The 24,173-nt window shown below is 54.6% G+C and overlaps 1 protein-coding gene across 1 annotated transcript in view; it reads left to right on the top strand.

Moving 5' to 3' along the window:
* ALPL (alkaline phosphatase, liver/bone/kidney) overlaps positions 1 to 21,858 on the top strand; it is a 44,865-nt gene extending 23,007 nt beyond the window's left edge. The window contains exons 7-12 of the mRNA XM_006023189.2: positions 9,203 to 9,346; positions 13,047 to 13,116; positions 15,707 to 15,841; positions 17,911 to 18,102; positions 19,557 to 19,676; positions 19,872 to 21,858. Coding sequence (XP_006023251.1) covers positions 9,203 to 9,346; positions 13,047 to 13,116; positions 15,707 to 15,841; positions 17,911 to 18,102; positions 19,557 to 19,676; positions 19,872 to 20,140 — 930 coding nt within the window. The 3' untranslated portion in view covers positions 20,141 to 21,858. The remainder of the gene's footprint in view (positions 1 to 9,202; positions 9,347 to 13,046; positions 13,117 to 15,706; positions 15,842 to 17,910; positions 18,103 to 19,556; positions 19,677 to 19,871) is intronic.
* Positions 21,859 to 24,173: the final 2,315 nt, after the last annotated feature.

Here is a 24,173-nt window from a genome sequence, read left to right as displayed (position 1 = left end):
TTCCCTGGAGAACGAGCAGCAAATCCATTACCTGGGTGGCTTAAAACTGGACTGGACGAAGCACCAGGCAATGCAGGGAGCAGTTCTGCTCTGGCCAAGGATAGGTCATCTCTAGGGACTCGTGCCTACCTGCGGGTGAACCTCTGCCCTTTCACTGCTGCCCTGGCAGCTGGGAAGTGGGGGTGGAGCTGGGGGATGTCAGGGGAACACTGCAGCAGTCCACGAGTGCCGCTCTGTGTTGGGCGATGCATGTTGTGGCAGGTAAATGGGGGGAGAGGGTGTGCCCATTGGAGCCGTGGGGCTCCCTGCACCATGTGCGCACACCGTGGGGAGGGAGGGAGTCCTGCCTGTCTGTGTCTGAAGGTAACTCAGCTGCTCAGGGTGCTTTGCTCAAGGAAGTATGTAAAGTTGGCACGTTCACTGTAGATAAGCCTGCTTCCCCTAGATGAGGAACTGGGGGAGAATGGGGCAGCTCCAGGGAGGCAGCTTGGTGCAGCGTGAGGCACCAGACCCAGAGGCAGGAGGCTTTGCCATCTGTTTGCTGGCTGACCTTGAGGAAGACTTGGGTAATGACCCTCCTTGGCCAGTACAAAGCGCTGTGTGATCCGTGCATGGAGAGAGCTGCATGTACCTGCACCTAGGGGCCTTCTTCCCTCATGCCAGCACCTCTGCCACCCACAAACACAGCCGTGCAAATGCAGCGGGGAACCCTAACAGCAACCGCACCCCTTTGAGGCTCAGGGGCTTGATCCGCACGGAGGTTTGGGGTTGCTGGGAGTTTATCAAACCGGGCTGTCCTAAGGGCATCGAAGTGGGCAGGGGGATTTTCAGGCTTTTCTAAAACTCCCTTGCAATGTTTCCCTCCTCCCTGCTGAGCTGTCTCTGCAGTGCTAATTGTTACTGCAGTGGGGCTGCCTGGACGTGCCGTCACGGTCCAGGGCTCCCCCGTGCTCGGCGCTGTACAAACAGAGAGCGCAGAGATGGCCTCACCCCAAAGTGCTCACGGTCAGCACCCCTCTCTGCATCTCCTTCACCCCTCACTGCTGAGAAAAGATTTTGGAGAAGGGGATGTAACTGGGATGCATAGTACCTCCAGGACAGTGGGAATGAGAACCACGTGGGGAAAAAGCACAGCCCAAATTCCCATCAGGTGTTATGGCCTCCCCACTTACTAGCCACCTTGTCTGTGTGATGATGGCTTAGAAACACCTGGCCGGGGCCTCCCATGGAGAGCTAAGGAACCTGCTGGCAATTAAAGGCTCTGAGATTAATGACATGGGATCTAACGACTTATGCAGACTCAGAGGAAACTGCCTGCTCTGTCTGCGCTCTCTAGCTGGGAGCTCGAGCATCAAAGAGTCTAGCTTCCCCACACCTCCGCTCCCAGACAGGCCCACCAGCTTCTCCTTCCTCCGTAAGACCACCACCACCGTGGCACCATGGGGCTTTGGGCTCCAGGCTGTTGCATGGCAAAAGGGAGGGCTCCAGCACCCATATAATCAAGGCTGTTACCAAATCTGGGCCTTAATTTGGGATGGTGGCAAGTGATGGGACCTGCCTAAGATCTTGGCTCCACGTGCACTGCTCATTGCCCCTTCCCAAGGGGCTGGGCCTGTCTCAGGATCGGGGCCCTCAGGAAGTGTGCCAGAGAAGGAGTCTGAGGAAGCTGTTCCCCGAGCGGGCACCGGCTTGGAGTTTGTTAGGAAAGGCTTTCCTGAAAAGCAGGCTCAAGGTATCCCATGTACCAGAGCTACCAGCTTTGATTGGGCTCTGGTGAAAGATGTGCAGTTAAATAGTCATTAGCTGTCCTTTCCTGGAAATTGCTTGGGTAACGCCTGTCCTTCCTTCTGATGGGAAGGAGGTTATGCAACTGCTGTTGGCAGTGCAGAGAGAGGGAATGAGCAACGGCATTAATGGGAGGAGACTTGTTTCCTAATAGTGGCTGCAGCCCAGAGGTGCTACGGGGTGTGGGACTTCATCTTACTTACTGGCTTCGGTACTCATTGGTGTATTCGTACGTGGCAGCCTCTGCTGCTGAGCTGTCTCATTTGCAAGGGGCACTTGGTTTCCAGCAAGATGGATACCTGTGAAACCGGGCTGACCAAAGCAGCTCTTGTCTTCTTTCAGCTGGGGGGGCAGAGAGGTAGCCCAGGGTCCCAAGCCAGTGCCAGGGCCAAGGGGTTAAGGGACACTTATGCCCTAAGAGCATCCTTGAAGGCTCATACAGTAGTCACAAAAGAGCTCAGCCACCTTACTGTGCAGTTAATGACACATCTGCACCCGGGGGCAGAGCAGTTCCTTGCTGGCTCCTCTTTTCAAATGCAAAGCAGCTCACTGTAGCATTAACCTGGAGCCATGACTGTCTCGTCCTGAAGCATATTTGCTATTGCACCACCCGGGCACTTCTGGGCTGTGACTTGGTCAGTTTAGCAATGAGAGCTGGGTCTTGGGCAGGGTCTGAGTGATGCCGGGACCACATTTCTGGTTCTGCTTTTACAGCACGTAGCACAGCAGGGTGCTGGCTCATGGCTGCATTGCTAGGCACAGCCAGAAATACCCAAAATAAATAGTGCATATGGTTAAGAATACCTTTTCCAGGGGAATTCAGCTAGGTGCTTCCTAATAATGTGAGCAGAGCTTTCTCACCTGTGTCGAGGTCTGTGTTGAACTCCTCAGACATCGCTCTCAGCACCAAGGTGCACTCATTCAGCCAGGGATGGGCAGGGGTCAGGGTTAGCTGTGGCAGCGGTTTCCTTGAAGAAAAGTTTGGCTGCTTTTCTGAGCTAGTTTGTCCAGAAATCTCAATGCATAAGGGGGGAAAAGTTGGTTAAATGCTATTTTAGCACAACGTCTCTCTTTCATTTTGGAGTTCTGGCTCTGTCCCCCCGAGCGAGACGGGATCCTTCTGTTGTTCCCGACAGACAGTCATGGCTAAGCGGACTGTTCTTGCAGATGAGCAGAATAACAAAAAACAGGAGAAAAGCAAAATAGTCTCAGCGAGGGAGCAAAGGGATCGCCCTGAAGTAACCGAACACGGCCAGTTTTTCAACATGACTCTGCCCTCATTGTTCTCAGCATGGGGGGAAAGTCTCCATTGTTCTCAATGGGAGCTGAACAACTCTGAAAATCTGGCTGCTTTATTTATGGGCCTGGGCAGGAGCTGGGCTCTCGTGTAAATCTGTCCCAGGTGGCTGCTGCCTGCCTGGGAAGTCCTGAGCTTAACGGGAGGGCAGAGAGCAAAGGTACAGCAGGGGTTTCGCTGGCTAGACCACGCCAGGGAGAGCCGAGCACATGTCCAGGAGATGATTTCCTTTTCCCCTCTGGCCGTCTCGGTGTTTCGAGGCAGAAGCCCACTCCACTCACATTCCCAAGCAGTTCATTTTAAGGTAAATGAGATCTCCTGGGAATACTGCTTGATTTCCAGTGGCATGCGGGCCTTGTGAGTCATGATGGATTAGACTGGGGTTGGATTGAAATGCTGGATCCCAGCTCCCCCCGGCCCGGCTGGGATTTCGGGCAGCTTGGATGTGTCCCCAGGTTCTGTGGCCGGGGATTGAATTAGCTCTCTTCTTGGGAGAGAGCGCTTTCCTGACGGTTTATGCAAGGCCATAATTCTGCGCTGTCAGGAGATGGGGAGGAGAAAGAGGACAGAAACGCGAGCGTTGAGGTGTGGGCTTCCGGCTCGAGAGCTGGACTGCGGCCGTTACGGGAAACGAGGTGGCGCGTGAATCCAGAACACGCCTTCCCACCGAAGGGAAGCCCGCGGGGGCCACAGATATGCCAGAGACCCTCCGGGCCCTACATGGCACCAAAAGAAAGGACCTGATCATTGCAAGGGAGTCGCCGCGGGGTTGGGGCAGCCGTTTGGAAGCAAGGAGATGGCACCGAGGCGCAGTCAGGGCCTGGCTTGGTTGGTTTGACCCTTGAAAAGACCATCAGTTTTCCCCTCTGTTGCTAGCACGGTGCCACGGGATCGAGCAGCAATTCTCTCTGGTGGTAACCCTGCAAATAAATACGCTTTCTCGGCCTCAAAAACAACCCCAAATCAAAACACCCAAGCCTGTCATTTACCAGTTTAATGGGCACGTTTTCTCATAATTGTAACTCTGTCCCAGGCTGGAAATAATTATATGCTGAGGATTGGGATATATATATATATATATATATATATATATACACATATATATATATATATTTTCCCCTTAATATTTTTGTTGTTGTTTTTGCAGCTTTGTAGTTCCCTTGCTACGGTCCTGAATCTGAGGAGGAAAATCTGTGCCCAGGCTAAAAATAATGAAAGGCAAATAAATGCACCTTCCAACCAAACACCTTGCGACGAGGCTTCGGGGTGGTTGGGGTGTCGCTGCGCGTCGTGCGAGGTCAGACCCAGGACTCTGCTCTGATCCAGAGGGCTGGATTTTGTTCTTGTATTAGAATTAAATTCACCGACTTGAGAGGGACCCCGGGGCGCGTGAGAAGAGAATCGGATCCTGTTTGCCTAGAAGGCGCTGGCTGTTGTTGACTTCAGTCGGTCTCCTTCTCGGTGGCTTTTCTTAGTCGAGGAGCCTTCCCCTGAGGCTCAGCCCTGCTACGGGGGCTATTTCTAGCCCAGCAAGGCTTCTAGCTGCCTCATGGTGTTTGCACAGATTTTCAGGCCGGCTTCTGGGATTCTCGTTCCCTGCCAGAGCACGTTATGTCCCGAGCAGCGTTTTCCTGTCTTGGAGCACGTGCCGCCCGGAGCTTTGCCGGGGCGTGCTGGATTCCCAAGCGAGCTGGCCAAGAGCTCGGTGTCCGTTCAATGGGTGTGAGGCTGGATTTCAGATGATTTTGCATTAAATAGTGGTGAGAGAGGATGGGGACAAATTGGAGAGTCCAGCGGGGGGCAATGACAATGGTTGGCAGGCTGGGGGACATGCCTTGGGGAGGAGAGGCTGGGGGAAATGGGCTGATTTAGTCTGCAGAAGAGAAGACCGAGGGGGATTGAATAGCAGCCTTCAAATCCCTGTGGGGGGGCTGCAAAGAGGATGGAGCTGGGCTGATCTCAGTGGGGGCAGATGATGAACAAGGAGCAATGGGCTCAAGCTGCAGCAAGGGAAGTTGAGGTTGGATATTAGGGGAAAAAAATTCTCGCTAGGAGAGTGGTGAAGCACTTGAAACAGGTTACCCAGAGAAGTGGTGCAGTCTCCATCCTTGGAGGTTTTGAAGACCTGGGTAGACAAAGCCTTGGCTGGGATGATGTAGCTGGGGCTGATCCTGCTTGGAGCAGGGGTTGGACTAGATGTGACCTCCTGAGCTCCCTTTCCACCCTCATTTTCCAGGCATCTATGAGCTGTATACTACATCCTTGGAAAGGATCCCTTTGACTATGGGGTTGGGGAAGGTCGGGCTCTGCCACCAAGCTTATTTTTCCAGGTTGGATTTCAAGTTAGAGCCAAAAGCTAGAAAGGATTTCTGCTGCGATGCAGAACGTCTCTGCCCTGTGCTCGGTGCTGCGTGGGGAAGGGCTGGAGCCATCCACCCGGAGCCCTAGAGCTGACAGCCTTGGAGCCCAACTCCCGAGTGACCCCAACGGGGTCCGTGACGGTCAGTCTCCTCTTGGTCTGTCTGTATAGTTATTAGTGACCCCCAGGCCTCTGTTACCTGATAGCCTAGAAACAGGTGTGTTTTCCAAGCAGGCAAGAGGTGCAGGCACGCGTCTTTAATTAGTGTTCATGGAAAAGAAGCGTTTAAACTCCTACGGCCAGACGTGTCCAACTTTCCAGCTGGGCACAATATTTCTGAACGGCCGAGCGTGCCATATCAACTCTGCTCCCCAAACCGGGCACCCACTTCTCTGCCCTAGGGAAACAACAGAGCAGCCGGCACCTCTTGCCCTGAAACGTGGCAGTGGGGTTGCTTCGGAGTCTCTCCCGCTGGGCCGACGCCTCGGCAGACCTGAGAGCTGCCGCAGGGAAGGGTTTCCTCTGCCTCCATTGCCGACGATGAGGACTGGGTGGGCGGAAAGTTCCCTCTCCTAGGGCACAGTCTCTCCTTTCTCCTGGCTTTGAGCGGTGGTTTGGGCACGGCTGCCTCGTCCGTCTGGCAGTGCTCAGCCCAGGCAGCTTGGCCAAGGTCACATAGCAGCAGCACGCCTGTGGCAGCGTGGAGGACAGAGCCCAGCTGGCCTGGGTCCAGGCTCCGGCCCCTCCGTGAGATCCAGCTTCTTCCCAGGGACTTGAACAGACTCGCTTCAGTTTGGCTGCAAGCAGCTTTCTGGGTGGGACGAGGCACTTCTAATTCCCGGGCTGGGTGTGGAAGGACATCTCCCCTTTGTCCCAAGGACACTGGAATCCGTGTGTGGAAGCCAGCGCCTTGGCTTGTCTCTCTTCGTTTTAAAATAGCAGGTTTTTTTGCAATCCAAATACCCAGGACAAGCAAAAGCAAACACCGTCCTTTTAAAAATACCCGGCTCTGCGCCTCGCGTCCCCTTGCATAAACAGGCCGTGTGTACCGGGGGCACGCTCGGGCTGGCGGGGCCTGTTTGCACAGGGCTGTGGCCTGGAGGCGAGTTGACCTCGCTGCTCAGCCCGGACCTCCCAGCGCTCGGGAGGCAAGGTGGGGCCGAGCGGCACCCCCCAGGCTTGGGCTGCGTGTGCAGAAGGCAGTGCCGTGGCGCTCGCTCGGGTGCTGGGTTCACAGGGCCGTGAAGGTTTCTCCCCACAGAGGAGGTTCTGGGGACCCTCTCCGGTATCCGTTTGCTAAATGCCTGCCTTGTATTTTCCTGCTCGGAGCGTTTCTGGGGTGGGGAGGCCCTACAGGTCACTTCACCCATCCCTGGTGCTCTTGGAGAGGGTTGCTCTCACATGCATGCCCCCCAGCTCCCATGCACCAAGCCTGGACACGCAGCAGTGAAGCCACTTTGGTGCCACACAGCCGTCCTCTGACGCGCTAGAGCTCGTGGTCTCGAGGGCGGCCGTGGGGGCATCTGCAGGGCTTGGCACTTGCAAATGGGCATGGACGGCAAGGTGTGCTGGGAGCCCCTGGGAGAGGATGTGAGCATACCCTGAACACCTGGCATTAGTTCCCTCTTCTTATGGCACGTGGGGCCTGGGAATAAGACCGGGCCGGTGCAGCTGGCACGTGGCATCTGGCTGTTGCTGTCTGGCAGTGGTAGTTACCGTCATGGACTTCTCCTCGTCTGTGCCGCAGGCTCTCCTAGCAGCGTGGGCTTTGTTGTGCCAGCCTTGGAGGGGTGGGGGGAAGCGGAGAACAAAAGCCAGAGGAGGGCGAGGGATTCTGGAGACCCCAACTGCAGAGAGAGGGAGGGACTGGTGGCCAAATGGGAGCCTGGGGGCCACGGATGAATTGCTCATGGGTCCTAGATAGCCCGTGGGCCGCATAGTTGGGCAGCCCAGCCTTGCTCTGAGATGCTAATGAAAATTAAGAAAGAGCATTGGACCCAGGACTGGCTTCTGTGGGATGCCCTTGGATTTGTCTTCCCGGTTTGACAGCAAACCATCGTTAACTGGTCTTGTAGCTTGGCTTACCGACCGCTCGTGCACCCATCCTGGTGTCTTCATTTAGACCGCGGGGGCCAACCTGCAGCCTCTGGGTGTGACATACGGCAGGATGGGAAGGGACAGGCAGTAGGAGATAGGGCAGGGAGCAGAAAGCAGAGCAGCAGATCGGGCAAGGGAATGGGATTGGAGTAGTACTCAGGGAGGGCATGGAGACAATTTGCGGCATGCCTGCTAAAAGGGTTGGCCCTCGCAGCTTTAGGCCATGCTTTCGTGAGCTTGTTCAGGAGCTTGCCGTGTGGCACTGTGTCAGAAGCGCCCTCGAAAATCAAGATCTATCGTGCCGGCTGCACCCCCCATCCCTTCCCTTATGGCATCTCTGCAGTCTGGCATTGCAGTCGGGCACTTCCAGCACAAAGGACTGTTTGTCCGGGGTCCTAGAGTTATTTCCCATCGGGTCCAGATCACTGCAGAAGCCACGTCCCTCTCTCATGCCACATTGTCTGCTGCTCGCCCTGTCCCTTGGTACGTGGTGGTGAGTGTATTTTCCCATGGCCTGTAGGAGCCTACCAGTGGCCACGGGGAGCTGCGTGCTCTGACCAGGACTTGGCCGAGGGGTGGATTCATGGGTTAGTCCCATTTTCCACCCCCTTGCCCTTACCACATCAGAAACATTGAGTACAAGGACTATTCTGACCAGCCAATGCAAACACTGGGCTCTTCTGACGGATGACATCCAGGCAGATGATTCATTTTCCCTTTGAAAATAAACCCTCCACCAGCTATTGAAGTCCGGGGCCTGCTTTCTCGTGGCGGAGGCTGGACTCAGATGATAGGGGGCTTGGTGACTGTCCGTTGTTGCAAGGCTGGGCAAGAGAAGCAGACCTTAACCCCTCCTCGTTCTGTTCTGCAGACACGGGGTCGGTGGAGGTTGGCATCATAGGGGGAAACTGAGGCACGGGGAAGCAATATGACTTCCCTTGGCCTGGAGTTTGGTCCCAAGTAGTCTTGACCCTGTGATTGCACCTCTAGCTCTGCCACATCTCTGTGACCCCACAAACAGGTGCTTCAGGAAACCTCCGTGCCCTGTTAGTGCCATCGGTTTAACCTGCCTGCCCGCTGCTGTGCTCTGGGCTGGCATAATGGGAACCGGGTTAATTTTTCTTTTTGAACTTGATTTATTAACAAATCCAGCTTATCAAGTAACAAAATTAATGGTTAAAGATGCAGCCAATCCACCAAGGCCACTCCGGCCGGCCTTTTTTGGTGAGCATCCCGCAAGTCAGGTCCAAACTATGAGACCGTGTCCCTTTAATAACCAGCCAGTGTCATGGCTCCATGCCACCAAAACCCATTGCCACTGGGATTGAAAGTGGTGGCATCTATCTTTGCAGCTCCTGGGGGGGCCAATCCTCTGAGCTAGCACGGCCCCTCACTCCTGTCCCCACCCCGCTCGCTGCTCTGATGTTCGCTCCTTCCCTGACTCCCATCACCAGCGCCCCCTTGAACTCAGCACCCAGGCCTCACGGGCCAGACAAGCTACTTGTGGCATGCATGCTGCCTTAAGAAAGACAGATATTTATCTTCCACCAGCAGTGCTCCCCCAAGCATCTTGTGTTCTTCTCTTCTCTCCCCGTCGGTCTCCACCAGCTCCTTTCCATGTTGCACGCGACTGAAACCGGGTTGTTTTTGGTGTTCTCCTCCAGGTGATCATGGGCGGCGGCAGGAAGTACATGTTCCCCAAGAACACCACCGACGTGGAGTACCAGACTGAAGACAAGTACAGGGGCACGCGCCTGGACGGGAAAACCCTCACCAGTGTCTGGAAAGAGAAGAAACCTAAAGACAAGGTAAAGGGGGAGGCAGACGGCTACGTGGCTAGGGAGGGGTCCGGCCAGATGGGTGTTAGCTGCATGTTTAAAGTCTCCAGGTCAAATTCCTACTAAAATTGGACAGGGAAATAATTCTGCTTAAAATCATAGACAATGAGGGTTGGGAGGTCCCTTGGGAGGCCACATCTAGTCCAACCCCTGCTCCAAGCAGGACCAGCCCCGAGTACATCACCCCAGCCAAGGCTTTGTCTAGTTGGGTCTTGAACACCTCCAAGGATGGAGACTGCACCGCCTCTCTGAGGAGCCTGTTCCGGTGCTTTGCCACCCTCCCAGTGAGAAAGTTTTCCCTAATATCTAACCTCAACTTCCCTTGCTGTATCTGGAGCCCATCGCTCTTTGTCCTGCCATCTGCCGCCACTGAGAACAGCCCAGCTCCATCCTCTTTGCAACCCCCCGGCAGGGAGGTGAAGGCTGCTATTCAGTCCCCCTCGGTCTTCTCTTCTGCAGACTAAATCAGCCCAGTTCCCTCAGCCTCTTCTCATCTATCGTGTGCCCCAGCCCCTGAACCGTTTTCATTGCCTTCCCCTGGACTCTCTCCAATGTGCCTACATTTGCATGACGCCACGTGTTCGGAGCATGGCCACATTGGAGCGCTCCTCCAGGGTCAGGGGATGGTTGCCTTCCACATGGCACCGTCGCTTGGACTGAAGAGCCTAGAGTGCCCTACAGACATTGCGAGCTCTGCAGTGAGGTGGGAAACCGAGGAAGGTGGGTTGAGAGACTCAAATAACAAGTCAGCGACAGAGCCTGGGTTAGGACTGGTGTGCTCCTGAGCCGGTGTGCTGGACCCTCCCAAAGGAAAGGCGCTATAGGAGCAGGGGCGTTAACAGAAGGAGGCCCCCGAGCCTGACCATACGAAGCGCTTTGCTATCTCTCTGGCTCCTGGCGTTGTTCTGCCTTTGCTGGGGGCAGCTGCTGAGGTCCCAGCTGGTGCACCTTGGTGACACGGAGGGTGCTGTCAGTTGGCATCCTTTCTCTAGGTCAAGGGCCGACCTGTGCAGATCTCCCTAATTGGCTTTTATTAGGGAGGCTCCCAATTGGTTTCTATGTGCGTCCGGGTTTGGTTATGTGCACCAAAGGCTCCCTAATGAGTTTTTATGTGCACCAGGGTTTTTACTACGCAGGATCAGGGCCCTATTGTAGAAATGCAAGCAGAAGTAAGGGGATAAAGCGTAGGAGGGTAAACTGAGGCACCGAGCGGGGCAGTGGCTCGCTCAGGATCAGTGGCAGAGCTGGGCTCGGGCCTCCTCGTGCGTAATCACGTAGCCACTAGACCTCCCTGCCTCTTTCCAGAGTGCCTGCTTTCAAACCAGCGGTATCTCCAGCGCTGACAGATGAACTCCTGTGCGGATGCAACCTCCCAAGCAGACCTCGTGGCCTGCCCGGCCTGATCCACGCCGTCTGGAATTTCCTGCACACGCTGCTCTGGGATTGAGGAATCCGCCTCTCGCTAACAAGCCTGGGTCCCAATTCCTGCCTGGGGTGGGAGAGGCGGTTAGGGCTGGAGCTATGGGGACCAGGGGAGACTGGAAATGATGCTGGTTGAAACCACTGAAGAAAGTGGCGTGAACACGAGGAGAGAGGGGGGTGAGCCACTGTGGTTTGAACAGCTTTGATGTTGCTGAAACTTTGTTTCAGGGTTAGATTTCTAATTGGCTTCAGCTTTAATTGCTGCCGGTTTTGCATCCATCAGGATGACGCTGGGCCTTAGCAGAGGATACAGAAAGCTGATTACTGCCTAATGGATAATACGGTGTGCAGGAGCCTTTGAAAAACCCTGGCTGCTCTGGAAGCAATGTGGAAATGAGCCCCTGAGCACCCTGGGCAGAGAGAGGTACAGGGGCGGCCTCAGCCCCATTGTCTTAGTGAGCCTTTGAAAAACCCTGGCTGCTCTGGAAGCAATGTGGAAATGAGCCCCTGAGCACCCTGGGCAGAGAGGTACAGGGGCGGCCTCAGCCCCATCGTCTTAGTGCCGTTCATTGCAAAAGATCCCCAAGGGTTGCCGAGACAGGCGAGCTCAAGAGTTGCTTTGCCCACCGCAGAATCGCGTGCCCCTCTCGGGCGAAACACCACAGCCTTCGAACAGCCAGAGGAGAAGTCTGCATCCGAGGGAAACGATCTCCCCCGTTGGTTTCTGCCCGGTGCAGAGCTCCGCCGGGACCCAAACCACAGGGAACATTTGAGGTGACGCGAGGGCGGCTCTGTGTATGCTGGCTGCCCGGGGACTCAAAGGGATCCTGTTGCTGCCGCTTACACAACCCGAAGGGAGGTTCTCCGATGTCCGTGCTCGTGGCACGGATGCTGCTTCGGCAGGAGGGAGGCAGGCAGGCGTGCCCTTGGGGGGATCCTGCTAGCACAGGGCATCCGGAGGGAGACCAAGCTGGCTGAGAAGGGCCATTTGCACTCCAGCTGGAAGAGCTCACACCAGGCTTCAGCTCCATCTCTGGAAGGAAATGTCTGCTCCTCGTGCACCGTGGGATCGGTGTGCTGCGTATGGTTTGACTGGAGAAGGTCAAGCTGGTCTGAGTCTTGACTTGATTAGGGCCATCACCTTGCTTGATGGTCTAAGCCAGGCCAAGGGGATGAGGGGAAGCATCCGAACTGAGCTGAACCGTCAAGCTGCTGGAAGTCTCCCGTTGCTTCTCTTGTGAAGACGGGAGGCAGGGAAGGGCTCATTTCCCTCCCAACAAAGTGACCGCACAGGTGAATCTGATTTGGGGATTATGCTCCAAAGTGCATCTGCCTAAGCGCCGGCGAGCTGCGGGGCACTGCTGCTACAAGCCCCGATCAGGAGAGATGGGTCGACGCCAGCAGAGCTTCGGCCCCCGTCTCTCCACCCCCGAGGGGCCAAGTATTCAAGTTCTCAGGGAACCGCAGCAACGAGCCAGTCCACTGTGAGCCTTGAGGATTTCTCCCCCCCCGGGCTAGCAGCACGTTGTGGGGGGGATTTTGCGCCGTCCGATCTGAACCTGAACTCCAGCGTTTTGCCTTGAACCCTCTCCTGGATCTAAGCCTCATCTCAGGGTTGTAAAACTTGGCTCGGAGCGAAGCTCGGTGTGTGGGATGTTCACAAACTTTTGGTCATGTTCCAAATCTGATACCCTTGGAGCCAAGGAGAGTTGTACTCTTGTCTTCGGTAGAGACAGGCCAGTGCTGGGTGCATTTATTTGTCTTCCCAACGATCCCTGAGAATAAAAGATCTGATCTGTGCACACGCTACCCAACTCATCCCACTACTTGCCTACAGATTCCCCAGAACATTGTTGCGGGGCTTGTGACCTTGTGCACACCCCAGAGCTGGCTGCATTTCCATGCTGTTGTTTGCTGTGTCCATTGGTTACTGTGTGGTATTTCTACCTGTAGACCACAGCCTTTTGTGTTAGGTGCTGTACAACCCCAAAGAGCTTATAAGGTGTCTGTGAAGTGCTTTAGGCTCTAAGGGAATATGAGCATTTAAGATCATGATGCTGAATATTCATTGCGCATTTAAGTCCCTACGCTGTGATATATGAAAGAGGGCACAGTCGCCCAATTTTCATGACGGCAAGATCGTCTGGGCTGATGCAGAGGCATTTATCTGATGGCTATGGCAAATGCTGTGTGTGTGTTCAATGCATATGGGAAATACGTGGTAATGTGCTCTTCCATTCCCTCCTAGAATGCCCATTATGTCTGGAATCGCCAGGACCTGATGGCTCTCAACCTGGACAAAGTAGACTTCCTCCTAGGTGAGTATCCAAAGGTAAGATGCCCATGGGTGGGTATGCGTGTACAGTGCCAGTGTCCCACCTTGGAGGTGACCTGGCTATATCTAGTGGCACCGGGGGACATTTTGCCTCGTGTCTCGACCACCGTCAGACCAGTCGCACCCCAGAAATGTCGGCATGCAGGGCTGGGAGACGCCGCGCTATGCACGAAGCCGAGGAAGAGCTGGGTAACTAAGTAGCTGGGCTGGAGTTGACTCTTTGATGCAGAGAGGAATAACAGGAGATGGACACCAGGCTGGTCAGCAGGTTTCCTTTCCAGGGGGGAGAGCCGACGCTGAGAAGCCTGCAAGCCCAGCAAAGACTAAGAGCTTGTGCAGGGTGTCCCCGGTAGCGTGAGTGCAGCTGCTGTTAATATGCATCCGGCCATGCATATCAAGGCCAGAGCGCAACCACAAGTCTGCAGCGGATGTCTGTGGCTTGGCAGGGTTGAGGCAGGCTGCTTGTTCTGCATGGCTGTGATTCTTGGCCTCTTCCAGACCAGGACCCGTGTTACAGCTGCAAAGGGCTCGGGGGGAGCCCTCTGTGCAGTTGAGGGGCCCCTAATCCCATGCAGGCCAGGTTGCGATGCTCATCCGAGCATCCCGGCTGCGTGGAGCTGGTGCCCTGCCTGTCTGGCTTCGGCATGGGCTATCTTTGCCATTGCCTGATGCGTAAGGGAGGCAGAAGGGGGTGGAAGGGTACTCCTCGTGATTCTCATTAGCCGGTCCTTTTGGCTGGCTTGCTCTTCAGCTGCAAACGGTGTCAGGCTCATTTTGCAGTTCCAGCCTGCCAGTGGTTTGCCGCTGCGTCCGACGTGGCAGCAATGTGCGCTTAGAAAACCATGCCAATGACTGCGGGCACATTGCTCCGGTTTCAGCCAGCGGGGCTGCGTGAGTCCCTATCCTGCTGTGCCAGCAACAGTGGTTTTGGAAAACAATGATCAAAGCCAGTGCTGGGCTAACCCAGCGGCGGGGAATGCATTTTGGGGAGAGGTTCTCAGAGCTGCAGCCTTCTGCCGGGACGTGCCATGCATCAGCTCAGTATGAAGTCCCTCTGAACTGTACTCCCTAATCCCAAACACTGTGCATGCGCGTGTGTCTGTGCACGTGGAGTACGTAGGGGCGTGCACACATGGAGCATGTGTTGGTACGTGGGTGTGTGATCAAAGATAACGATCCCTTTTTTCAAATGAGCATAGGGACCTAATAGTGCAGGAAGTCAGTGGCTTCCAGCAATTCAGCTGAGGTTCTCAGCTTGTTTTCAAATGCACGCGGCGCTGCTGGGAGAGGCAAACAGCAACATCTCCTCTGGAAGCCCCTTTCTGTTGGCTTCACATCCAGCTTGTGCAAAGCATCTGGCCCTGCAGGCTGTGCTCCCTGCAGAGCTGCCGAAGCCTTTGAGGGATGGGCACCTCCCCCTCCACACTCCCAAAGCTGCTGCCTAAGACCCTGAGCAAGTTGGTGCAAGCTTTGCTGCAAGCCCAGGTCTCTTGGCACACAGGCTTGAGTCCAGGTGTGCCACCATCTGGTGACATTTTGGCCTGGAAACAGCATCCCTAGGACCGCCCTCCCCCAGAGCCAGCATGAGCAGCAGGTCAGAGGCAGGAAGCGGAGGGGGCTCTGCTGGAGGCTACACGGCTAATGCAAAACAGCAGCAGACCAAAGTCCAGCGCAGCAGGACCAGAGGTTAATCTGATGGGGAAGCGGGCGTGGGGCTTTCGGAGCAAAACAGCAGCAGACCAAAGTCCAGCACAGCGGGACCAGCGGTTAATCCAATGGGGAAGTGGGCATGGGGTTGTCGTATCCGAATCTGCATTTGTCCCAGCCACCAACTTGAGGGGAACCCACCGCGGGCTGGGAGGAGCGCTCGGCTCTTCTGGCCTGCAGCAAAGGGGGCACGCCGGCCCTGCGGGGAGCCAGCCCCCTATGCCTTAGGTATTCGAGCTGGGCAAACTGGCTAGCTCCCACACAAACCACCTCCAATGGCCATGCCGGCGCCTGCCTGGGCAGATCTGCCTGTAGCAGCCTGGGCTGTCAGGGCACCGGGCGTTTTTGTATGGAGAAATCTGTCTGCTGAATGGCCACTAGCAAATTTGTCAAGCATCAAAGCGCGGAGGGCTCTGCTTGGATGGCCCAGGCGGGAGAGAGGGGTGGGGAAGTGGCACCAGCACAGGGTCGGAAAAGCTGCTCCGGCTGGTATCTCCCATCGGTTGGTATCTGTGCCAGAAATGGGCAAGTGGGGCACAAGACAACCAGCCTTCTGCATCCTACCTGAAGCTGTGGGTGGAAATGCAGGAGGAAGAGGCCATGCCCCACCTCTCAGCCTGTTGGGTCTGGCGAATCTGCAGCGTGGCAGCAGCAGTGCCCCTTGTTTGGGCATCTGGGAGCCAGGTCACACGGGTCTTCCTTCCCCCATCCCAGCAGCTGGCTCTGGTGTGAGGGATGTGCAGATAATAGAAAATCATAGAAAATTAGGGTTGGTCACCTAGTCCAACCCCCAGAGGCAGTGTGAGCCCACTCCTCGGTTCTGGTCCCACTCACGACCTCCCCAAAGCATCCATCTCCTTTCTCAGGCCTCTTCGAGCCAGTCGACCTGATGTACGAACTGGACAGGAACAACCAGACGGACCCTTCCCTGACTGAGATGGTGGAGGTGGCCATCAAGATCCTCCAGAAAAACCCCAAAGGATTTTTCCTGCTGGTGGAAGGTGAGTTCTGGGGTGCCCAGGAGGGGGGTGCACCCACCACCTGCAATGTCCTTTGAGGAGCTGAGTCTTTGGTCTCTCATCCTAGCTTTCTGGGGGTCTGGGAGCATCCTATGATGAGACCTCGCACTGTTCCTGGGAGGTCGCTGGGTTAGAAGCCAGGTACTCTGTTCTTACTGTGGAGACCCCGAGCAGATAGACAGAGAGGGAAGCCCATGACTGTTTTGTTGGCTGTGAGCAGTCAGACGTCTGCCAGAGGAGACAGAGCTACCTCCCCTGCACGGGCGTTATAGGAAATTGCTTCGGTGCAAGAGAGGATAGTATACGAGCGACAAGTCCAAGCACCTCCTGGCCCCTAAGGAGTACCCTATTTTCTCACCTGTAACATGGCCCAGAATAAAATGCACACATTATTTTTGAAAGGCAGGATGCAGAAAGCACGATCTCTCCTTGTTGTAAGCAAATGAGTAGCAGCAGCTGGGGGTCCGAACCTGCTTATTGTTCTGTTCCCTATAAATTACATGCAGATTTTACTTGTGCTTTTGCCCAGTAAGGCAGAAATTGCTCTTACCATATTTCTCATATGTAATGCACCCTGCAATTTCCAGCAGCTGTTTTTTTTGTTTTTTGTTTTTTTTGGGGGGGGGGAGGATGCATGTTGTATGCAAGACAATATGGTAAATCATGCTGACCTTGGTAGTGCCCTTCCAGCTAGAGCTTGATTTCTTTCCCACCCTTGAACAAAGAGAAAGGGGCGGGATCGTGGTGAAGAATACTTGTCACATCAGAACTACACCTCCACCGACCGCTCTTATTTCTTCTAAGCGGGAGTCATCGAGGAGGAAAAAAATTAATGGCTTTTCCAAAAAATATGTTTAAAAATTGCATTGTTAAATTTTACATCAAATTGTTCTCTATTAGTATTTCAATGGCAATAACATATTCTTTTTGAAAAGAAACCCATTTAAAATGAGTTTTCTAGAAACTATTGTAAGGCCTACACTATTACAATCTGCTAAACATGTAAATAGAAAATAAACTTGCGGAGTCCAGAGCCTCTAGCCACACCTTTGGGTTACAACCTGCATGCTTTTTCTAGGTACAGAATGAATCAGGGGAAAAAATCTCACTTTTCAGGTCCAGCTTTACCCTAAATGTGGCCTAGGCGTTCATGTACTCTATTAAGGGTTTGTCTTGAGGAGACGTGCTACTGAGGGCAAGAGGGAGACACGGCACTGTGCTGAGTTCATGTGCTGTTTTGTGTGTTTTAATTCCAGTCGCCATCACAGGAAAACAGGAGTCGGGGGTCTTGGGTATCACTTAGTCCAAACCCCTGCTCAAGGCAGCATCATCCCTATCAAAACCATTCCAGGCAGTGGTTCCTAATGCAGCGTGATGCAAATCAGGAGTCACCGACAGTTATCTAGTAAACACGTAGGGTATTGTCCATCACATTCGAGCATGCCCGAAATACGTGTGCAGTATGATGCTGAAAATGCAAAGCCACACCACTGTTCGTGTAAATGCATGTAGTCTCGTTGTACCAGGAAGGCAAACGTGTCCTTAGTTAAGGCCCTATTGCACCATAGAGAAATCTAGTGTTAGGGCTCTCCTTCACTGTGAAACCTCGCATTGTAAGGGTTATATCCACAAATGAGAAGGGCTTCCTTTAGAAAGGAGCTGATATGCACGTGGAAAAGTTGATCCAAGTTGGTGATTGGGGTGGAGGCTTTCCATGTGGTCATTCCACTCAGCGTTGAAAATTCAAGTTTAAATCCATCTACTCTGATCTCTGTGTTTCCCCTGTGGCATGTTCTTGGGATGCAGAAGGAGAAACCTCTGTTCTGGATGTGAATCTATGCACCACATGAACAAATGATGCCCAGCGCTTGCTCAGTCCCTGCATTTCAGGAGCCAGGGTGCCTTTTCCCTTCTCCAGATGCCATCTCAGATATTACTACAGTTAGGTGCCTATTTCTCTGAAGGATCAGCGCTGGGGGACGGCTCCCCAATTGCACTGCCCTGTACACCCGACTCTGACCGCTCGTCTTTTCTTGCTCTTTCCTTCCCAGGAGGCAGGATCGACCACGGTCACCACGAGGGGAAAGCCAAGCAAGCGCTGCACGAGACCGTGGAGATGGACAGAGCTATCGGCTTGGCCGGCCGCCTGACCAAGGAGAACGACACCCTGACCGTGGTCACAGCAGATCACTCCCACGTGTTCACCTTTGGGGGCTACACGCCCCGCGGCAACTCCATTTTTGGTAAGCATTTAACCCATCGATGCCCCTGGGGATCCCAGGGATCCCTTTGCTTCCAGAGGTTGTTCCCAGGCTGTTGCTGTTTGCAATTACTGCCTGGACAGGCTGGCACTTGACCCCATGGAGATATACATGCAGTCCAGAGAGTGTAGACCCTGAGGCCAGAAAGGGCTGTAGAAGACTGTCCAGTCTGACCTGCTCAGCACAGGCCTGAGTAAGTCCTGTCTGAGCCCAGAGATAGTGGCTGATCTACCACATGCTGTTTCGAAAGGCATCCAGGCTTGATTTCAAACCTCCTAGTGATGGAAACCTTTCTACTCTGAGGTTTTGGCCACAGATTCATTGTTTAACATCCAGCTCACTTGTATCGCTCCAGACCAAGCTCCCGTGCCAAACACCCCCACGTTTTGTGGGTTGGGAACTAGATCTCCGTTTTACTTGAGCCGATGTCTAAAGCAGCTCAAACTCACTGCAGACATTGCCGAGACCACACCACACACCGGGCAAAATGCCCTGAGCCTCCCAACTCGTGCAGTGGCAGAACAGAGTCATCTCTTCTCCCGTGAAACCTCTGCCCTCCCCAGCGGTCAGCACCACGGAGGTGCCCAGCGGCACCTGCTAGCATCCAGAAGCCCTCAATATGAGAAGCAAGTAGGGAAAATCAGGATCAAGTCAAGTGACAGATTTCTGGAAGTGCTCAGTGGAGAAATGCATGGTGTTTTATGACGAGTATAGAGCCCTTCATCCCTTAGTGACCCAAGCAGATATTCTTAGTGCCAGGGAATCATTCGGGGCTGTCACGGGGCTGGGTCTTGACTACACTGCTCCCAAAGGCAAGTCCTCCAGCTGGATGAGCTTCATGTCGGGCCACTGGCTCCACTGATGGGTCAGTGCTCGTGTCGGGTCATGTTGGGCCACGGGCTCTTCTGCTGATGACTTTCAACACCACTTCTTTTCTGGTGTTGTCTTCCCACCTGGTGCTCTGCTTAGCCATGGAGATCTGAAGACCTCCGAGTTTGGATGGAAGAGCTTCTTGATTAATGAATAATTGGGGCTTTTTATAAAAGCAATCAAGAACCCCATCCTATTCTGTCTGTTAGGCATGTACGTGGTACCGTGCCCTATTCCACCCTGCTGAAGACCCAAAACGTGGTGGTGGGGTGTGTCCTCCTCCTCCTCGCCCCTCTGTGGACATAGCTTTCAGAGTCAGATGAAGGAATATTGTGGGAATAGCCATGCTGGCAGTTTCTTAGGGACGTGAGCAGGGTGGCAGGGGACCCCGCTCAGTCACACAGATGCCTACGAGGTGTAATGGGATGTGTCCTCAAGCCTGTACCAGTCCCTGCCCCAACCATGTCTGGAGAGGGGCGAGGCTGGAGGATGAGTGTTGGGTGTGTTGCGGTCTCTCAATGAACGAACCTATTGTCACCGGTGTGTAACCTCTGCTCCACGTGCAGGCCTGGCTCCGATGCAGAGTGACGTGGATAAAAAGCCCTTCACTTCCATCCTGTACGGAAATGGCCCTGGGTACAAACTCATAGGAGGAGGAAGGGAGAACGTGTCCACGGTGAATTTTGGTGAGTTCTGGGGGCAGGAGGGTGATGGGCACGGGGGTTCGAGGTCATGTCCTCTTCATCGTCAGCCAGTTTCAATGTGCGGTGGGGGTCAGATTTGCCAATGCTAATCTAGCAGATCTCCAGTGGAGAAGGGGTTTCACTCTCCAGCACGAGGTGCCACGGCCCCTGACGGCGGCTTGTTCCCTTTCCCTGCAGCTCACGCCAACTACCAGGCCCAGTCGGCTGTGCCCCTGCGCCAGGAGACCCATGGTGGTGAGGACGTGGCTGTCTTTGCCAAGGGGCCCATGGCTCATCTTCTGCACGGGGTCCATGAGCAGAACTACATCCCGCACGTCATGGCTTATGCTGCCTGCGTTGGCCCAAACACCAACCACTGCCGCTCCGGGGCTGCCCGTGGCACGGGGGTGGCTCTGCCTCTCCTCTCCACCTTTGCTTCTCTCTTCATCCTCCTATGCTTGTTTTGAAGACTTGCTCTCAGTCAGCGCGCTCCCTCCTGCCACAGACCAGAGCTCCCCAGCTGTCCCAGCCAGAGGTCTCTACCCCATTGCAAGACCCCCGTGCAATATGGAGGATTTGGGAGCAGGGGGTTTGCCCCGCTGGAAGTCCCGCCAAGGCTCCCTGGGTCCCCATCTACAGACCTGCTCGGCCCTCTCCCCAGGCCGGCGGTGAATCCTTCTCCGGGCCCAGAATGGGTGGTGAGCTCTGCTCGTGGCTTAGCCATTGCTGACTCTGGCGGACATCCCCGGTCTGGATGCACCAGATTTGATGTTGGCTTCGAGGGCTGGAAACGCAGGGCTGTTTTTACAGTTGTTTCCTGGACAGCGATGGGAACGTTCCTGATTCTGTGAAACCAAAGGCAGAGCTGCAACGGAGCAGTCTTTCTGGGACAGACATGTTTCATCTCTGAAAAATCCATCAGGGTTTGTGGAGGGCTCCGCTCCTCCCGGACGCCACTCGAGCAATATAAAAAATCACACAAAACAGTCACAGAGTAGCAGACTTCCTCTTTTCCATCCTCCTGTGCTTGGCTTTCTCTTCCTTTCCCCTGTGGCTGCTGCTTTCCTGAGATATTTGTATGTAACTAGAGGCTGCCGTCCCTGCGATCAGGGTCTGTGTCTGATGGGCCCAAACCAAAACCCAGATCCCGGCTTTGGGAGCAGAGGCTGTTGGGATCTGAATCAAGACCTGAATTTTGCTTCTGCCGAGCGTGTCTTTGGTTCGTGCTGTCAAAGCACCCTCAAGGAATTAGTCACGTATATCTAACAGCAATTGGGCACCTCAAATTTCCTCCTCGGTCTGGCAGATCCAAGCCTGATGCAACTCAGATTCTGGGCCGTGGCATCCCTGGTGAGAAAATCTGGTGATACGAAATATTCCCCTGTTCTGTTCGACTCCTTTCCTCAGCCCCTGCCAGGTTGGATGCCCCTAGGTGTGGCTTGGGTTGGCCATTTATCCCAGGCCCTCTGGCACGATTTTGATTTTGCCTGGGCTACACGGCGTCCCTCCAGCCCATCTTGTAAGACACTAAAGGGCTGCGGAGATGATGCATCTTAATCGGATCTTGGCAAGGCCATGACACCAAGATGCTGAGACCAAACTGAGATCCTGGGCCACCCAAACCTTTGCAGGCTTTGCAAGGAATGGCCAAGATCCCTGTCGCTGCAGGGTGGGCTCGATCGCAGCGGAGTGGGGGCCACCGAGCGAATGGAGATGGGTTGCAACCCGACTTCCCTTGAGCATATAAAAAGGACTAGTCTGTGCATCAGGCAGGTTCATATTTCAACCAAGCTGGTTTTGAATCGTGTCTTGATACCATGATGCTCCATTGGGACATCAGGAGATAGCTGCAAAAGCCTCAGTGGTTTAGAAGTCTAAATGCCGTTGGAAAGCAATGGGACTCAGGATCCCAAATCACTTTGGCCCAAATGACTGTGTTATCTTACCATTGCTTTGTGGACTCTTGCCACTCACTTAGATACTCCAGTGTCTAGAGAAGAGGTCCACAGTCCTATCTCCAGGTGCCCTGAGCGATGGCAGGGAATTCTCTGCCGTGGCCCGTGAGGATTGGTTCCATGTTAGGAAATATGAGCTCCTTCCCCAATCATTGAGTTTCCAGTTTGGGTCAATTTTGTCATACGAGATATTTTTTTTAATAAAGACTTTCAAGAAAATGATTTCAGTACGTTTGAGGCCATTGTGGATTGTTTGAAATGCCTCAGCTTCTTGGCACAAACCATGCCCTGGAGCCACAGCCTCCCTGGGCTTCGGGAATAAGAGCCCTGTCCGGGGGGGCAGGAACCGGTCCGTGTTTCCAGAGAACAGGGCTCTCATGTCCTGGGTGCGGACGGCGGCCCTCATCTCCTGCTGCCCCATTTCCTGAGGATCCTCTTTAGAGTCATTTCTATTGTGATAGCAAGTAGGAGCTTTGGTCATGGCCCCAGCCTCTACAGTGCTAGGTGCTGTACAAATCCTGAACACAAACATGATCCCTGCCCCAAAGAGCTTTGCATCACAGACACGTTCTCCCCCTCCCAAAATACCCGGGGTTGAGCGCTGTGCTTGACTTTATGCTCTGAGGAGGGTGGGGGTGGAGTGAAGGTGATTCCCAGGCAACATAGATACAGGGGCAAGAGGAGTGCTTTATTAATGAATAGTTGTTTTAGCTATAACCATTATCATTTCTCAGTGTAATGCACCAGGCCAGACCTCTGGAGCCATTCCAGCACAGAGAAGGTCAGCCTGAGCTCTGGGACCAGCATCCAGCTCACTGGTCTGCCGCGTATGGACCCTTCTTCCGAGGGGTCTTGCAGCAAGGCCTCTTTACCTAGACAAATGCAATCCATGGCCCCATAAGCACGGGGTGGCTTTGCAAACCACGGTCCAAGGAGACGAGCATTTTTATCTGAGCGCTGCTGAGAACTGGATGGTAGCGGAGGGAGAGGGAGCAAAGTGCTAGCAAAGGAGATGGCGAGGCAGCAAACCCACGGGGCTGAAGAGCTGCTAGCTCCGGAGACATCTGCAGACTACGAGGGTGGCCAGCATGGGCTCACCTCGCTCCCCAGGTGTGTAGCTACAGCTCTGGCCACGCAGCCTGCTAGCCACCCCACCTGCTCCAGGGTCCATCATGGCTCATCCTCCCTTTCCAAGCCATTTGTGATTGTCCTGGTTTGCTTAGGAGACACCCGGGCAGTTCCTGGAGGCCTTGGGAAAGTGCCCACGCTCCCGTCCGGCGCAGCTCTTTCCATGTCTATTATTTGCCATGAAATCAAACCAACCTGTTGGCCCGCAGCCAGCAAAGGGGCATGGGAGAAACAAACAGAGATTCATCACCTTGTCCTGGGGGTGGCTGGGCCAGGCCAGGGTGGAACGTACTTCCAGCAAGCTCGTGTCACCTGCAGGTAGATTCAGAGCCGGGCCTCGCTGCTCTGCTCTGCTCGGGCTCCGAGCTCAGGGGGAGGCCGGCGTCCGTCTGGCTCAGGCTCAGGGTGATTCAGGCAGGGCTCCTCAGCGATCTGGGCCCTGGGTCTCCTTCTTGTTGACAGTTGCAACTCCCCATGCACTCCCCTTCGCTCTGGAGATTGCTGCATTGTCCCTTGCATGGGCCTGATCCCCTAGAGAGAGCCCACTGATCTCAGTGTCTTGACTGTACCTGGGCAGGTGAGAGTGAACCAGGCCCATGGTCTTTGAGGCTGGAGCCTGCAAGGTGAGCACCCAGCTTCATCAGCCCAAGTCACCTTGATCAGGGACAAGTGGCTGCAATGTCCCCCTGGCTCCTGGCATCAGCTTCTCACCCCATTAAGACCCAGGGCCGCCTTTCCCCTGGGCTCTGGTAAGGTGTCAGGGCAGCTGACAGCCTGGGCCAGCCCTGTTTGCCTGGCGAGAGGGGCTGCTGGCTCCCTGATTGTCCCCAGCTGGCTGCCCTTAGGTGTGGGAGTGTCTGCTGGGATATTGCTCCCTACCCTGCACAGCCAGCTGCATCTTGTCTCTGGCAGACCAGCTTCTTTGGGTAGATCTGATATCTGTTATTGGACTAACTGAAAGAGTTGGAAAAAATCTTCTTTGCAAGCTTTTGGGCACAAACAGCCTTCTTCAAGCAGAGGAAGCATCTGCAGTTTTTTCTCTGGCAGCTCCCAGGCTCCTCGTTCCCTGGGCTCCTGGTGCCTGCTGCCTGAGCCCCTTCAGGTGAGACTTCCTGCCATTTTTCTTCCCCAGACAGAGCTGGGGGGGGGGACCTATTTTCTGGGCTGAAGAGGAGAGATGGGTTTGCTCCTTGCCCTGCTCTGGGCAGGGCTGACCCGCAGCTCCAGGGCTGGTCTCCTGCCAGGTGCCCTTGTGAAGATAGGAGCTGGGTGGCTGCAGGGCTGGGGCAAAAGTAGGCAGAGGGCCAAGGATTGGGACCCTGCCAGCTTCACCTTCCGGAGCATGGGGCCTCTCCTCTAGGCTATAGCCTGGGGGTGGTGCAGGGCAAGAGGTGATGTGCCCATAACATGCCAAGAG

The sequence above is a fragment of the Alligator sinensis genome, unplaced genomic scaffold, assembly GCF_000455745.1.
Source record: "Alligator sinensis unplaced genomic scaffold, ASM45574v1 scaffold512_1, whole genome shotgun sequence".
NCBI classification, from domain to species: domain Eukaryota; kingdom Metazoa; phylum Chordata; order Crocodylia; family Alligatoridae; genus Alligator; species Alligator sinensis.
The sequence above is the reverse complement of the archived record's forward strand: the minus strand, read 5'-3'. Positions and strand labels throughout refer to the sequence as shown.